Source organism: Gastrolobium bilobum, unplaced genomic scaffold (assembly GCF_033153095.1).
Source record: "Gastrolobium bilobum isolate Gb01-03AN ecotype WA unplaced genomic scaffold, APGP_CSIRO_Gbil_v1 utg16185, whole genome shotgun sequence".
Classification (NCBI taxonomy): Eukaryota; Viridiplantae; Streptophyta; class Magnoliopsida; order Fabales; family Fabaceae; genus Gastrolobium; species Gastrolobium bilobum.
The window spans coordinates 197129-213981 of NW_026899733.1; the positions used below are offsets into that span (position 1 = coordinate 197129).

The 16853-nt window shown below is 33.5% G+C and overlaps 2 protein-coding genes across 5 annotated transcripts; one reads left to right on the top strand and one right to left on the bottom strand.

Moving 5' to 3' along the window:
- Nucleotides 1-2163: 2163 nt before the first annotated feature.
- On the bottom strand, nucleotides 2164-6573 carry LOC133293070 (protein NDL1-like). Of its 3 annotated transcripts, none has more exons than XM_061491585.1 (11): nucleotides 6387-6573; nucleotides 4919-5018; nucleotides 4616-4713; nucleotides 4416-4504; nucleotides 4135-4195; nucleotides 3920-4006; nucleotides 3758-3835; nucleotides 3620-3676; nucleotides 3424-3479; nucleotides 3175-3310; nucleotides 2164-2680 (listed from the first exon to the last, which is right to left on the bottom strand). In XM_061491585.1, exons 1-11 carry the CDS (start codon nucleotides 6444-6446, stop codon nucleotides 2459-2461), a joined length of 1044 nt encoding a protein of 347 aa, XP_061347569.1. In that variant the 5' UTR covers nucleotides 6447-6573; the 3' UTR covers nucleotides 2164-2458. The 3 variants fall into 3 exon arrangements, with proteins under 3 accessions (XP_061347569.1, XP_061347571.1, XP_061347570.1); XM_061491587.1 differs by lacking the exon at nucleotides 6387-6573 and adding an exon at nucleotides 5625-5860; XM_061491586.1 differs by lacking the exon at nucleotides 6387-6573 and adding an exon at nucleotides 5127-5860.
- Nucleotides 6574-12758: 6185 nt separating this feature from the next.
- Nucleotides 12759-15047, top strand: LOC133293119 (thiamine phosphate phosphatase-like protein). Of its 2 annotated transcripts, XM_061491656.1 has the most exons (5): nucleotides 12759-12926; nucleotides 13026-13147; nucleotides 13240-13441; nucleotides 14349-14626; nucleotides 14734-15047. In XM_061491656.1, exons 1-4 carry the CDS (start codon nucleotides 12783-12785, stop codon nucleotides 14622-14624), a joined length of 744 nt encoding a protein of 247 aa, XP_061347640.1. In that variant the 5' UTR covers nucleotides 12759-12782; the 3' UTR covers nucleotides 14625-14626; nucleotides 14734-15047. The 2 variants fall into 2 exon arrangements, with proteins under 2 accessions (XP_061347640.1, XP_061347639.1); XM_061491655.1 differs by having other exon boundaries at nucleotides 14349-15047.
- Nucleotides 15048-16853: the final 1806 nt, after the last annotated feature.

Genomic DNA, 16853 nt, shown 5'->3' on the forward strand with positions numbered 1-16853 from the left:
GTCGAGGTGCAAGTGCTCAAGTTACAAGTGCTTAAATGATGTGATTGGTCCCAATCAGCCTATCAATCAAATATTGATCCTTCATTGTCTCTTGAACATTTTAAAAAATACTGGTCTGTGCCGATAAAGAGAAAATTGTTAATTGCAAAAATAATTGGAAAATATCTGTACTTACACTACAAATAATTGAGTCTATAAAATACATTCCCCCAGTGGAGGATCATAAATTTCATTATCGTTTGCCTAATATACATCCAACCTTATACATGAACAACTGAATGTTTGTTAATCCATCCCTTGAGTACATTTTCATGTTGGGTGCTCCTGTGATGCCCCGAAGAAGAAATTCATACATTATGAACCCGATGTTCTGCCACTACCAGTAACCGACGACATACAAGATGATTTTGCAACAATAGGTTCTCCAGGAGTCTTGTCCTGCTACACTTGCAAGATCTTCTGAGGAGAAATAAAGTATGTAGCTATTGGAACAATAATTCTAAGATCATATAAAGTTGAGGAATGTTATATTTACAAACTTTTTGTTTACAAACTACACTAAGTATGACTGGTCATACTTCAATCAAGAGTGTATGACCAGTCATACTTAGTGTAATTTGTAAAAAAAGTTTGTAAATGTATCATTCTCCTATAAAGTTAAGATAATGTCATCGCATGAAACACGCTTGTAGTTTCCAAACAACGTTGTCCAAGGGAAGACTTTGAGTACTATCCATAAAAAAGGCCCTTCAAAAAATACAGAGAGCAGAAAACCAATCAATACATTACAATGAAACATGTTTGTACAAGCATATGACATGTTAACTATTTTTGTCACCATAAAGAACAACTCCTATTTTTCTGCTATCACTCAGTTATAACTTTTCAATCTCAGAACCTAACAAAAAGGTGTAATTCATTGGTGACAAACCAAAGCATCTAGTGGAAGGCAGAAAAATTGTCATATCTATTGACAAGCCCGCTCTATTGTCTTACATTCAGAATTACATTGGCCTTCAGAGCCTTGTTCCACCAACCGATAAGGAAAAAAGGAAGTTGGAAAACTAATGTCTACCTATTCAATTTAACCAACACTCTCTTTTAACCGTTAAACCATTCAAAATCAAAAGCAAATGCCAAGAAACCACAAGTTGCAAATAAGGGAAAAATAAACATAGCAATGTCAACTCATAACAAAAATTTTATGAACAATATATCAAACAAGAAGTTGGGTTGTGTCACTTCCAACCTATCTTCGAGTCTAATTCCGCCTTTTTCATATTAAGAATGTTTCAGCTATCTCAATGATCTCGTATTCTGAGATCTAACACGCACAACATTCTAGTGTAAACTATAAAATCGGAGGCAACTCATCTCTCAAACAGGAATAACGAAGCAATTGAGAGAAACCCGGATGGATAAAATACCTTTTTGAAAGTGAGAACTTGGTGATACAAGTGTTTGGTAAGTTAGTTTCTCTGACACTTGCACCTGATGTAAGGAATGTCTTCCTTTCCAATGCTTCCCATGAGTTTTTCTTGGAGCAATGTGAGAGTGGCAACAAAGCTAAAACGAGGAGTGATGAATACTGTAAAGTAGAACAATGCCTTCATTATCTTCTTCAAGTCTCTTTTGTGCAATCTTTTTTAGAGAAAATACCAAAGTATGGTTTAGAGATTTTTATTTGTTTTAGAAGAGCCTTATCAATAGTTTTATAGGTAAGGTAAGACTACAATAATCAACTATGGTTTTTAATAACTAGAACGAAAATAGTACTTTTATTTTACTCTCCAAATATTTAAGTAACATTAATTTGAAGATTGATATCAAATTAATAATTCTTAACATTAATTTAATTTTGGTATTACTTTTCATAACTAAAGTAATATCTTAATATCAACGACCATTAAATTATGCCCAAACCTTGAGGTCAACTGATAACAGAAACAGGTAAAAAGATTAAATTTGTCAAGCATGACCTCCATCAAATGAAAAATCTGATCCAGTCAGTTAAGGTACAAAGGCTGAAAATGAAGTGAGAGGATCATGTTTGGATTTCCGTACATGATCATGTTAGATAGACGCCAGAGCAACATCTGAGAAATAGAGGAAAGAAAGATTCCACAGTTATGGGAAACGTGTCATAAAAAAAATCAAGGGGTTATTGATTGGTTGTCGTCATAAATAAATTTAGAGTCCACCTGGAATTTACAAATACAGCTCAATGATTCCTTTATTGCAGTCACACTATAAATGAATAAAGGCAACTCTCCTCCCTATATTTTTATATATTTCACGTATTCTCTTCATTCTCCTTTCTTCTATTTACAACCCCTCCAAGTCTATCCAACCTCTTGTCTATCCATCCCTCTCTCTTAAACAATAAAAAAATTTGAAGAAAAGAAATATAAAGAAAAAAAAATTGCTTTCAATTACAAAAGTCAAGTACTTTCTGACATCAAACTTGCAGTGAAACACGGGTCTTTATGGGCTTTAGCTTCAAACCCATGTTTTCTGGAGAAAGGAGCTCCGGAGAGATGCAAGATGGGCTAAGCGGGCTCCTTGGGCTGTCACTGAATAGACATGGCCTGTACAGCCCATAACCCATGAAAAAGTACTCCAAAGGTATCAGCATTGCATGTGGCTGTTCCTCTGTAACCATTGATCCACAAGCCTGGACCTGCAAAATCATAACCCACTCTCAACACTAATTTTTGTACGTTTGTCAATGCCCAATCAACTCTATTGATTTCACAACGAAGCTTCTGGACATGTTACCAGAATCAGTGCATGCCCCTTACCCTTAGTATAATCTAATCTGTCTACATACATCTATAATTTACTATCACATTTCAAAAAGTATGCAAGTTAATCATGAGGAGTGCAAAATATATTATGGCAGGGCAACCCTTGAATACAATCTCAGAAGCCATTTAGCTATGCTTTCTTGTTATATACATGGGTTTTATAATTCTTGTTCAACATGTGAATTGAATTCTTCCTATACACCTTTCGATTTCCATGCTGATGTGAGTTCTACACATAATTTTTTCTAACATATGAATCTCATATGCTTTTTGTCTTTACAACATAAGATTTTAATTCACATGTAACTCTGAGAATTATAAAACCCTACATACATATAACACTTAGACATACTCTGGTGCAACATACCTCAACCAACGCACTAAATCTCCTATCAAGTTTTGAAGTCATGTGGAGAGCCTCAGAATGGAAAGGAGAACTGTCCCCGACAAAAATAAGTGTACGACATTTTAATCTTTTCAATCCTTCTGTAATATCAGGCCTCCTGCAAGTTGCAAAACAAAGTTGTAGCACATGAATTTGACAATTCACAAACTAATAGATGATTACGCACACATAAAATTAAAAATGGTTAAGCAAATATGTAGCAGATTTTACTCATTAATTGCGTGAAGAAACCGGAAGACATTTGTTCTCTTTCTCTCATCCAGCAACTGGAAAAGAAACATGACAAAGAACAAATGCAAAGCAAGGTGAATATACCAAACAAAGAAAGAGTGGGAAAAGGAATAATAATCATGTTCCGGCAATAGAGCAGTACAGGGAGAAGAAACTAAATAAGCTTAGCACTGACTTTTCTGCAAGCTTGAACTATCTCCGATTCTTGGACTTCAACATTACCACGAACTTCCTGTTAAAGTTGACCAAGAAAACTCAACATATGAAATAAACGAGGGAATGCAGCAGGGCTAAGATCATTGCGTTACAGTACCTTGCTGAAGTACCGTTGAAGCAAACACTCCTTCAGCAAGCCACACATGCCGTAGAAATATAACAAATTTGACATCACCTAAAAATTAACAAGTAGTTTTAGGCAATGTTATCGGATCAGATAATTCATAAATGGACCAATCTGCAAGGACTTGAAAGGAACCTTGTTATAAAACCATTCAGTCCAAGAAGGTGCTTTACATAAGGGAGATACAAGTATTAAACCAAGAACACGCTCCCTATATTTCATCTGTAAGAACACACCAAGGAAGAAAAAATTAATAAAAAATTGACTTCATATTTAAACTACAAAGCATTAACTAAATAGCGCAGTTTTATCTTTCTTTCTTTTTCCTTCAAAGTTAATAGGGTACATACTGCAAAAAGAGTAAGAATATAAGCACCGGCCGTTACTCCCATACACATCACTGCACCAAGCCTGAACAAGGAAATAGTTCATGCCATTAGCCAATATAGCAAAAGTATTGGATTTTCCCTCAAAACAATGTCATTGTCCTAATCCCAATTCCCGAATTTTGGGTCATTGATAAGAGAAGCAAAGCAAGAAATATGGGCTGTGTTCAAATAAATAAGAGTTCTAAACAATGAAAGCTAACCATCCCCCAGAAAAACCAACAGTATAATTATCTAGTAATTACCCAAAATAGTTTAAGATCTCAACTATTTGATCTGCTAAGTCTTCAACGGAAGGGACAGGATCATCAGGACAAATTGCAGCAGCTCCCAACTGCAAGAACTCTTATGGAAGTTCCAGAGGAGAAACTATGTGAGTAATAATACAGTTTTAAATGCGCAAAAAAAAAAAAAAAACTGCACTCAAATCGATCGACTTACTGACCTCATGTCCGGGAGGACTGATATGATATATACAAAAGTTGTGAAGCAGCAAAGAAGCTGCCTCTGGACAGAAAAATAATCCTTGGAAACATGACATATCTGCCCCAATACACAGGTAAATTATTAACTCATATTTCCAGATTAAATTAAAAGAACAGGGTTCAAACATACAATGACTAATGTAATCTAAGAAGGAACTGAGACACAAATTCCAGAACAAAAGGTAAAAAGAATTCAGAATCTTGACATTTTAAACAAGTGGAAGACTGAATGAGATAAAAATAAATAAATAGACTGCACTTACAATTTAGCGCTAAATCTGGATAAGTGATCAGAGCTGGTTTGTCATGATCTCCATAGACTATGACAGACACAGAACCACAACCAGTTCGAATATGATGCTCCTGAAATGGTAAATCCAAAATGAATGTAGCCTAAACACAGACAAAAACCACACAGGAGAAAAAAAAAGCCCCAAAATTGAAGTTGGAACTTTTAGGAATGAAAACAACCTTCCCGGCTTCCCCCAAAGCAAAGGATATCCTTTGTTTTGTATGTACTCCATTTTAGTAATGTTAAAACTCATAAGTCAAACTTTTCCAAGCTATTTGTTCCCTAACAGGGTTTCCCACTACCCCCATGTGCCCTTTCTCTTTTATTGCACAACCCAAACTAACAAGCAACAGCACATTAACATCACTATCGAAAAAGATAAGTGAAATAAGTCATTCCAGATTCCAATCATTGCATGCTCCAGCAAGAAAATAGGGTGAAGACAGCGAAAAAGAGGATAGTATCTTAGGCTTTTAAAAGGATAAGAATGACTTTAACTCATCCAATAACTATTATGCGTATAACTTATAAAGGAAAAGGAAAACAACTAGAGCTTCCTACATCGCCCAAATCGCATCGAATACCGCAAAGGTAAAAAAAAAATCCCACAACCCCTCACCCAAAAATAAATCAATCAAAATCACTAAATCCATAAATGACCATTTCGTTATACTAACAAAGTCTAAGAGAAACCGTATAGGATGCCTGCAAAACAGCTTTAAACGAAAGAAGAGATCACTGAAATTTCAAAACAACAGCCAAATGAAAATCCAGGAGACTAACGAGGACCAAAATATTGGAAAAACTAATAGCTTCACAAATGGAGGATGGAAAGTGCAAAAGAATATGTGGCAAATAAGGAATGCGCAGATCCGCTAATTGCCAGGTTCAAATCTTCAGAAAATAAGATAAATACATTCCAAGAAAGAACATAAAGAAACAAAACAAAAGGGATTAAAAAAAAAAAAGGAAGCCAAGCCCATGAAATTTTCAGAGTCAATACAAGCAAGTAATAAACGCTTCTTGTCATTTTCTATTGCCCAATTAGATCCCAACAGCAAAACACTTTCCAAACCAAATACTCCGTTATGCAGAAAGAACAAGAAGCTACGGTTAAATCCCATTGATATAATGTGTTGACTTCACCACATATTTCCTTCATTCAGCAATAGCATAATCCAAAAATTGAAAATGCAGTAGAACACCATCTTCTCAAAAGAGGTTGAAAAAAAATGAGGGCAGCAAGAACTCAAAAAAGAAAAAGAAAAGATAAATTTGCTACCCATTAATCCCAAAAATAAAAAACCCAATTGAGAAACACATGAAATTGATCTATTTCCAACAAAACAAACAACCAAAAAAAAAAAAAGTTTCAACCTTTAAACCCAAACACACAAAAAAATAAAAAAGAAAGATCAATGAAATGGTGAAAGTGGAACCTTTCCACCGAGGTAGATCTTCTCCATGTCGACTGAAACGGAATCATTGGATTCTGCCATGACTGCAGCTCTGGTGTATATGGAAGCCCCTGTCTGAACTCCAAAGAAGGCTCCACCCACCAACAATTCGCTTTGTTTCTCTCTCTCTCTCTCTCTCTATCTTTCTCTCTGTCTGTGTGTGTGTTTTCTGAGCTGGTTCAAGAAATATAGACCTCGTTCTCGTATGCCTTATATACGAAGCCAGTGATGTTAATTCGTATGATTCTTTCTCTCTACACACTCTCTCTTTCTTTTCGAATTTTTAACCTACGGTTAACCATCACCGACGCTTCCTTTCCGTACCAACTGAATTAAACCAACCTAAGACCTCTGTCATTTTTTATTTTTTAACCGCGCCCACCATCTTCAACGACGTCGTTGCTCTCTCACTACATATCTCCAAATGCGACGCCGTTCCGCTCATAAATAGTAAATAGTATAGAATAAGGAAAAAAAAAAAAACTTAATTTTGCGGGGTGCGTCAAATTTAATGATTGGCTGGGCAGGCTGCCCCCCCCAATGATTTCTTTCTCCTTTGACTCAAAACTCTATTGTGCGTGCGTGCACACCTGTCATTGGATGCTCCATTCAAAAGGCCCCACTTTTCTTTTCTTTTCTCTTTTTTGTTTTTAAATTCATTTCCATTACCTTGTTTTGTAGTTTCTGTAATTACTCACGTTTGAGACATGGACACGTGTGAGTATGAAGAGGGACCTTAGAAGTTAAAAAAATGGTAGGTTGCTTGCCTTTCATTTGACTCCAATCATTAATCATGATTCATGCCTTCCTAATCATATTGCTTTCCGCTCTTCCATTTCTCTGTATTATTATTTATTTACCAATATTCTTTTCGCATCTTTACCAAACCTTAATACTAAATAAATTGAAAGAAATCATGATGAAATATTTGCATTTGCTTTACAGAATATGTTCCAAGTGTTTATTCGATGTATAGATCTCTTTTCATAACAATGTTTACTTTACTCAAATTAACAACTTTGTTTATATATAATACAAAATCATCGAGAATGTGTTGCTTATTAAAATATAGAGTTCATTTTTTCTGCAGTTACTGTAGAGAAGTTATCTGCAGTAAGTTCAATACGATATCGTTTTGGGGCGAAAATCATGGTGTTTTTGTAATTTTAATTTATTTCAGAGTTATTATAGTCTTTATAATTATAATTTTCTAATCTTTCAATCCAAAAACGATATCATTTTAGAAATAAATGCAGATAACTTATCTGTTAATTTTTCTGTAAAACACATGGGTCATGATGATAAACAACATCAAACAAATTGTTTCGCGTGGTGAAATATAAATGCAGATTGGGATTTTATAAGTGGTAAAATATATTGTTTATATTTAATAAATTTTTATAAAAATCAAGCATAAATTATGACATCAAGCTGATTGAATATAAATTCAAATTTATATAACCGGAGCAAGTTGTTAAAGATTTACTTACATATATATAATTGTTTACAAACAAACTTTTTCTGATCCATTTTAATTTCTATTCTATTAACAAATTCTAATTGATTAAATATACATATATAAATTGTATTGATTATTTACTTAAAATTATGGGATTAGATATAGATGAATGAGTGATAAAGAGAATAATAAATAGCTTACCAAAAAAAGAAAGAATAATACATCGAATAATATTGTATATTAAAATAATATGATGTGATATCAAATACAAATACAAAATATCAAATACAAATACAAAATATCAAATTTTATTTATACTAAATAAAATACCTTAGAATAAGAAAAGGAAAGAAAATTGAAAAAAAAAATATTTCTACGAAATCATCTAAAATGATTTAAATTATTTTAAGATACAATCTTAATATTAGATTATATATTATAGATATTCTAACATTTTTTCCCTTTTTAACCTTATTAAATTTCAAAATTATACAATTTTCTAATTATATCATGATTTTGCATATCAATACCATAAACAATATTTTAACTAGAGAGAATTCCAAAAAAAATAAAATATGAATCGGATATCCTAAAAACATTTGAGGAAAATGTGTTTTTTATTTAATTTTCAGTTGAATGGTTTTTGTCAATTAATGTGACTAATCACTACAAAAGTCAATTGCTTTTATAGGAGGAGATTTGACAATGACATTCTTAATTTCTTACCGAGATGTTTTCTATTCTACCCATTGGTTTCTAGTCATGACTCATGACACAATTTATTATTAACAATCTCTTTTTTTTTATTTTTATGAAATTATTAATCATGATTTAAGCTGCTTACCTTATGCCCCTTTTGTACTTAAAGTTATTGAGAGCGACACGGAACCCACAATAGCATTACACAAGACATACGTGATGCTCTCGACTTATTGTCAAACTCGGAATTTTCATTTAAAAGTGATTAAATTTGTAAGATTTACCAGAGCGATATTTTTTTTTCTCTTTTTTTCTTTTGTGGGGGGGTGTGGGGATGATGAAACTTATTATTGGACTGTCTTTGAAATTGGATAATATCATGTAACTTGACTAATTTCAATGGTAAAAATATATTTGTATGAAATAATGTTCTTGAAATGTGCATTTAATAAATAAAAAAATTCAATATATATATGTAATTTATATACTTGACGACCTGTATTCTATGAGATTGAATTTTATGTAATAGATAAGTTGTTAAGCAGACATTAATTTTCCAGTGAAAGGGTGTGAAAAAAAAGGAAGCAAAACCCTTTAAACATCTATATCATTTGTATATAACTGATATTTTTGATAAAGGCCCGGTATTATCCGGACTTTTTTTCACTAAAAGTTACTTTAAAAAAAAAAAAAAAAAAAAAAGACACTTATCACTTTAATCTCATCTGAATGTCTGCTTTTAAAAAAATAGAAGTTACAAAAAAGTCAAAAATTTACTTTTTTTAGAAACTAAAAATTTTAACTTCTAAAAAAAGCAGAAGTCAAATATTTTTATAAAAATATAAATAATTTTAACTTTTATACAAAATACTTCTAAAATAAGGAAGAGATAAAAATTACCTTTTCTAGAAGCATAAACAAACGGGCTCTTAAGTGAGTTATGTTTTAATATATTCATTTAGGAAAAAACATTTGTCCTTTTAAATGACTTAATTTTATGTCATTTTAGATTCTAACCGTTGATTTGCGTTAATCAACAGTTAGGATTTATTGGATTTTATTGTGATTACTAATTAATTTATAAATTTGACCCAATAAATCTTAACCGTTGATTTGACAGAAATCAACAGTTAGGATATAAAATAACACAAAATTATATTCTTGACGAACGTTTTCCCCATTCATTATGATATTAATTCTTTTTAATCTAATTTCTTAAGCCCATGATTTTTTTTTCTAGCAATAAAAAATTTTATATAAAGAACCAATTCAATCAAAAAAATTAAGTTGTTGAGTGAAAATATTTTTATTAGTTTTATATTATATTATTTTAAAGTTTTTATCACACTAAAAACTATAATATCATATAAAGAATTATTTCAATTCAAATAAATTTTTTGTATGTGATAAAATTCGTGATCACATAATCAGAAGACTTTTTTTTTTTTTGGTAGAAACAAGACCTAATAAACTATAACGCATTTTTTTTATTTCTTATATTTTAACTTTTTGGTAAAAAAATCAATAATTATCTTATATATGTGAGATTAGTTAAAGATAATTTTTAAAATCTTATGAAATGATTGTTAATATTTAAAGAAATGATTTAAGATTTTTTTTTATAGCCTGATTTAAGATTTTTTTTAAATGCATGTTTGAGAATCAAAATATTCTAACAAAATAATCGTAATTATTTTTTAAAAAGTAATTTCTCAAAACTATTTAATTATTTTTTTAAATCTTGAAATGAGTTAAGAAGAAAGTTATACTTAACATTATTTTAGGCTTATACTCTTACGACCTATTTGATAATCGTTAGATTAATTTGAAGTCAATAATCGTTATTATTTTTTTCTTTTTTTAACAAGTAATTTTAAATTGATCAAACAATAATTAAAGTGATTGTAAGAGTGGTAAGAGAAAGGTTATACTTATAACCTCTTACAATCATATCTTAAACACCGTTGATTTCTGCCAATCAGTGATTATCATTAATTGTAAATTAATAATTAATTAATGAGTTTAATTTGCGAAAATCATGACCGTTAATTGACGGAAATCAACGGTGTTAAGATATGGTTGTAAAAAAAAAGTTATAAGTATAACCTTCCTCAAGTGATAAATTTAAGATGATGATAAATATAACTGTCCCATAAATTAATGTGAGTGTTTTTAATTTATTGTACCCTGCTTTTACTTTTTATTGGACGTGTGAGAGAATTTCAAAACAAAATGAAGTTCTTTTAGACTTTTTAAAGTGTTTAATGTTTAAGAGATAAAATTATCTCTTTTGCAAAAAAAATTCGTCAAATGCATGTTTCATGCAAGAAGAAAAAGAAGATAAAAAAAAAAAAATGAACCCACGATCAAATCTATCACCTACAAAATAACAAACAGTAAATCTGTGTTTTTTTTTAAAGGTTAAAGTGTAATTAGAGTTAGATATTGATATCTCACTAGGGGAGGACTCTCCAATTTTTTAAAGAATTTTTGGAAAAAATTACATAACACTTATTAACAAAATCTTCACATCGACTAGCAAAATTTGAATCCATGTTCTTGTTGGATATGAATCAAACTCTTTTGTTGGCACAATAAACCTCTATTTAAAGAAAATGATTATATTGATAATTTTTTTTTCAAACTTACAAGCTATAAACTATAAGATTTTAGGAACAGTGACCAATGTACCACACATTGGTCACTTTTTTATCAGTATGTCATGCGAACAGTAATATTTGCCTAAATGTCATGTGTCCGAGTTCGCTACAACAGGCAGCAAACTCGATTTACTGATGTGTAGTGTTTATGGTGGCCAACTAGTTCGCTACTGGGTGTAGCGAACTAGGTGACAATTAATACCACTTTGCTCTGACAAAAGCAGAACATGTGGCAGTGTCATAAAAGTTCACTAAGGGTAATAGCGAACTAAGTAAAAATAGTCATTGAAATATGTGTCTGACACACACAAGTTTAATACACTAAGTAGCGAACTATATACAACCTGTATACAATCTTGAATATTGTGAAAATGTTACTTAAAAAATATATAAATAGAAGGTGAAAACGTGAGACCTATATTTCTGACACTCAGGACACAACTTTCTAAATAACAATAATTACCATACAGTAATTATTATACTAATGGACTGGATTCAACTTGTAAACAACCTTGAATATTGGGAAAATGTTACTTAAAAAATATATAAATAGAAGTTGAAAACGTGAGATCTATATTTCATACACTCATGACACAACTTTCTAAACAACAATAATTACCATACGATAATTATTATACCAATGGACTGGATTTATCAAATGTTCAAGGCTGTACATAGTTCGCTACTTAGTGCGGTGAATTTGTGTGTGTCAAGACACATATTTCAATGATTAATTTTACTTAGTTCGTAGTTTGCTATTACCCTTAGCAAATTTCTGTGACACTGCCACGTGTTTTGCTTTTGTCACAGTATAAGGGTATTAATGTTACTTAGTTTGCTACACCCAGTAACAAACTAGTTGGTCACCAGAAACACACCACATCAGCAAACTGAGTTCGCTGCCTGCTATAGCGAACTCAGACATGTGACATTTGAATAAATATTACTATTTGCATGCCATATTAATTAAAAAGTGACCAATATGTGATATATTGGTCACTGTTCCAAGATTTTATTCAATAGATAGTATAGTTTATGGAAAAACATTTTCTCATATTGCATGAGAATTCAATTCTTATGTTGTGATCTTTCGATTTGCGTGCAATTTTTTTTTTCTCTTTTTAATAAATGTGGCGCCCACCGGCGCCCACCACTAGTTGAGTCACAATATAAGAATTCAATTCTCATGTAACATGATAAAATCAAATCCCATAGTTTATATGAATATGTAAACCGATAGTTTTCCCTTTTATAAAACCAAGAATAAAGTCACTTTTGGTACCTAACAAAAAATACGATCTCTACTTTCGTCTCTTACAAAAAAAATGTCAACTTTTGATCCATCTATAATTTTAGTTTTTTGAAAATGTGATCCTTCAGATAAATTCAATGAAAACCCAATTTAATCCTAAAGAAATGATTAATACGAGTATTTTTTTTTTTTTTTGTAAGAGATGAAAGTGAGAGCGTGTTTATTTTTTTATCCTGTTAGGACCCGTAAATGACTTTACTCTAAAACCAATAAATCCTGGCTGAGTTTGGGCGTGTGGAGTGGCGAACATGGGCGGTATGACGGTGGTAGTGGTTTTCGACTTCGATCGGACAATAATCAACGATGACAGTGACAGATGGGTGGTCACTGAAATGGGTCTCACACCCCTTTTCAACCAACTTCGCTCCACCATGCCTTGGACCTCTCTCATGGTACGTTAGGTTTGGTTTGGTTTTCCATTAAACCAAAATTCAATTGCATGTTTGGATTGGAGTGTTTGAAACTTCAATTTCTTTGAATCTGATTGATAGGACAGAATGATGGGGGAGCTCCATTCTCAAGGGATTAGCACCAACGACATTGCAGAATGCCTCAAAAGGGCTTTATTGCATCCAAACATCATTTCCGCTATCAAATCTGCTCACACTCTTGGGTAATTAATTTTCTCCTTTTCATCACTATGAATCAATGCTAACGTTCATTTCAACCTTTTTTCTTTTTTTTACTATAACATTGCATTTGCAGGTGTGACTTGAGGGTAATTAGTGACGCAAATCTGTTTTCTATTCATACTATTTTGGAACACCATGGTGTATTAGGGTGCTTTTCCCAGGTCTATACAAATCCAGCTTTTGTAGACAGTGAGGGACGCCTTCGTATCACTCCATTTCATGATTCCACTTTGTCTCCTCATGCTTGTCGCCTTTGCCCTTCCAACATGTGTAAGGTATTACTTCCACATCACTCTCTCTGTTCTTCAACTTTTCTTTTCTACTTACATGTAGACATGATTCTCTGTCCCAGTGTACCTGCAATTCACTACTTCAATGGGTGCTTGACTGCTTGTGTTAACTTATTGTGATTGTATTGTAGTCACAGCATGATTATCCCTTTTTAATAGCAGAATATGTGGTTATTTCCATGTCATATCTATGGGAAAAGATTATGTATGTGGTTGGTCTTGTCGCTATGTGATCACAAAGAAAAGTTTTGGACCATCAAAATTCAGTGGTCTCCCTTTATATTTTCACAATTTTTTTTTTTCATTTTACTCTTTTCTTTCATTTTATATTTTCATTTATGTCCCACAATTTTCAAAACGGGACCATTGAATTTTGGTGATCCTCGTCCATCAAAACTTTTCTCGTGATAACGAGGTTATGAGTTTGATTTATGTAACCAGTCTTTTGCAACTGCATTATAAGAATACCTTTTATAGACCCACAAAATAGTTCCTTATCACCATTCTTCCTTTTTAAACTCTAATTTGAATGCATTAGATTAAGCAGTTGTACTAAAATAGTTGATAAGTTGGTTCAGGACTGAATTTATAGTAGAGTATCAAAACTTCATCTTCCCACCCAGTGAGTTGAACATCAACCATCTAGCTGACACTTGAACTAGTGTGTTGACCTGCTTTGTGACTAATGCTTCATGAAAACCTAGCATTACATTGGTGGAGAATTTGTTAGTTGTTGTATGCCTACGAACTTGTGAAAGCCTAACTGTGATTTTCTGCTTAGCTCCCTTGCAAAATATATTGTCAGTTTTCCACGTTCTCTTTCTTTGGTTTTGTCTTCTATTGTAGTAATTTGTTCCCCATGGCGTTGGTTCTTTTGTTCTTTCCTTCTTAGGGTTTAGTGATTGACCAAATCCGAGGTTCTTTACCTGAAAACACAAGATTCATCTACATTGGAGATGGAACAGGTGATTATTGCCCAACTTTGAAGCTGGAGGGAGGTGATTTTGTGATGCCAAGGAAGAAATATCCCCTCTGGAATCGGATTTGCAGTGACCCAAAACTAGTTGATGCAAAAGTTCATGATTGGAGCAGTGGGGAGGAGTTGGAGAGCATACTACTGAACCTTATCAACAAATTAGCTATAGCTCCAGTCTCCAGAGGTAGCTAAAGGTGAGCGATACGGGTTACACGCCCCTTCCCAATAGGTAGGAATGCTAGTTCCTTACAGGCCAAATAAAGGAAATTCTAGTTCATTAAACTCGAATGGTTGCTTTCAGAGGATTTGGCTCTTCGGCCCAAGGTGCATTCTCTCAGACAATTCCTGTTCCTACTTCCTCTCCTGCAAATAGCAATTATAGTATTGATCATTGTTATTGGAAGTCGATTAGACATGGGAGAGTACTCCTTTTTTAAAAATAGAAAAAAATAGGATTTAGGTGTCATTAACCATAAAAGGGTGGGTGAAATATGTAAAGTGAGATGTTGTAAATAATATTGATTTAGTTATTATTTAGTCATTTATTGTTGTATTGGGCCAAGCCCTTTAGGTTAAAAGTAGGTCAAATATTCTCTATAAATAGAGAACCCTTTGTACAGATTATTTACAATTCTATAATATATTAGAATACCCTTTTACAAGTTGGTATCAGAGCTCTCGATCTGAGGGCTTTGCTTCCGCACATATTATCTTCTTTTTTAACAAAACCCTAATTTATTTGTCTCTTTCCGCCATTAGCCGCCACCGGAAAATTTTTCCGGGGACCTTTTGGACCAAGGGGACCATTGTTGACCTTATTTTCCCTCCGATCTATCATTCTACGCAGTGTTCCTCCACCACAAACGACCGAAACACCTCCGATCGCCTCCAATCAGATCTGTCTTCACCGTTTGGACCACTTTCCGGCGACTTTTCAACCGCGACCACCCACAGACAGGTGCGCGCTCACCAGACGACCACACCAGAAAAATCTCAGCCGGCGAAGCCCATCCACGCGCTCTCACGCGCCGCCCCTTTCCCGGCGAGTGAATCCCACGCGCAGCTCCTTTCTCCGGCGCGTGGAGGCGCGTGCGGCCGTGTTTTTGGACCGGACCACCACCATTATTCTCGTCTTCTTGTCTTCTGTCTGGATCTGTAATTATTTTTCTGATCAGAGGTCATTTGATATTCTGTTTGGTTGATTTTATCGCTGGTTGTTAACTTTTTTTGTTAAAGAATGGCCGAGCATGATAGTTCTTCGATCTTATCTGGTAAGAGCACACATTCTATATCTCTTCTTGCTTCTTGCACTGATTTTAAAACCTCATGGATTTTGGATTCTGGTGCAACTGATCATATGGCTTGTCGTACTGAGTTGTTTTGTTCTTATCATCCTACTGTTGGTAGTCATACTATATCTGTAGCTGATGGATCCCATAAATCAGTTATTGGTTCTGGTAACATTCAAATTCAACCTTCCTTGTTTCTTAAAAATGTTCTTTATGTTCCTCAGCTTTCTACTAATCTTATCTCCACTCAAAAACTTACAACTGATTTGAATTGTTCTATCACATTTTTTCCTTCTCATTGTCTTATTCGGGATCTTACCACGAAGAAGACAATTGGAGTTGCTAATGAACAAGATGGGTTGTATCATCTCCTTCCAGACCATGCTAGCAAAAATCAGTTATTAATGACACGCCATCCTTCTACTGCAGAGTCTATGATTTGGCTCCATCACAAGCGTCTCGGGCATCCACCATTTAGTCTTTTGAAGTCTATGTTCCCCTCTCTGTTTCTCAATAAGTCGGTTGAGACCTTTCATTGTGATGTTTGTGAATTTGCAAAACACCATCGAGTGTCATTTCCTTCTAGCACTATTAAAAGCAAGGAACCTTTTTCTCTTATCCATTCTGATGTTTGGGGCCCTTCTAAAGTGCACAGTGTTTCAGGTGCTAGGTGGTTTGTTTCTTTTATTGACGATTGTACTCGGATAACATGGATATACTTGATGAAAGACAAGTCTGAAGTACCAGAGATATTTATTCGGTTTCATCACATGGTTGAGACTCAGTTTGGTAAGGGTATTAAAAGACTCAGATCTGATAATGGTACTGAGTACGTCAATCAACGCCTGTCACAATTCATTTCAGACAGAGGTATGATTCATGAGCTCACATGTGTTGATACCCCTCAACAAAACGGGGTTGCTGAAAGGAAAAATCGTCACCTTCTTGAAGTTGCTAGAGCACTACTTTTTCAGACATCTGTTCCTAGTTCTTATTGGGGAGAAGCAGTATTAGCTGCAACTTTTTTGATCAACCGTTTACCTTCACGGGTCCTTAACAATATCAGTCCTATTCATTCCATGACTTCCTTCTTTCCTTCTGTTCCCATATTGCAGAGCCTTCCACCAAGAGT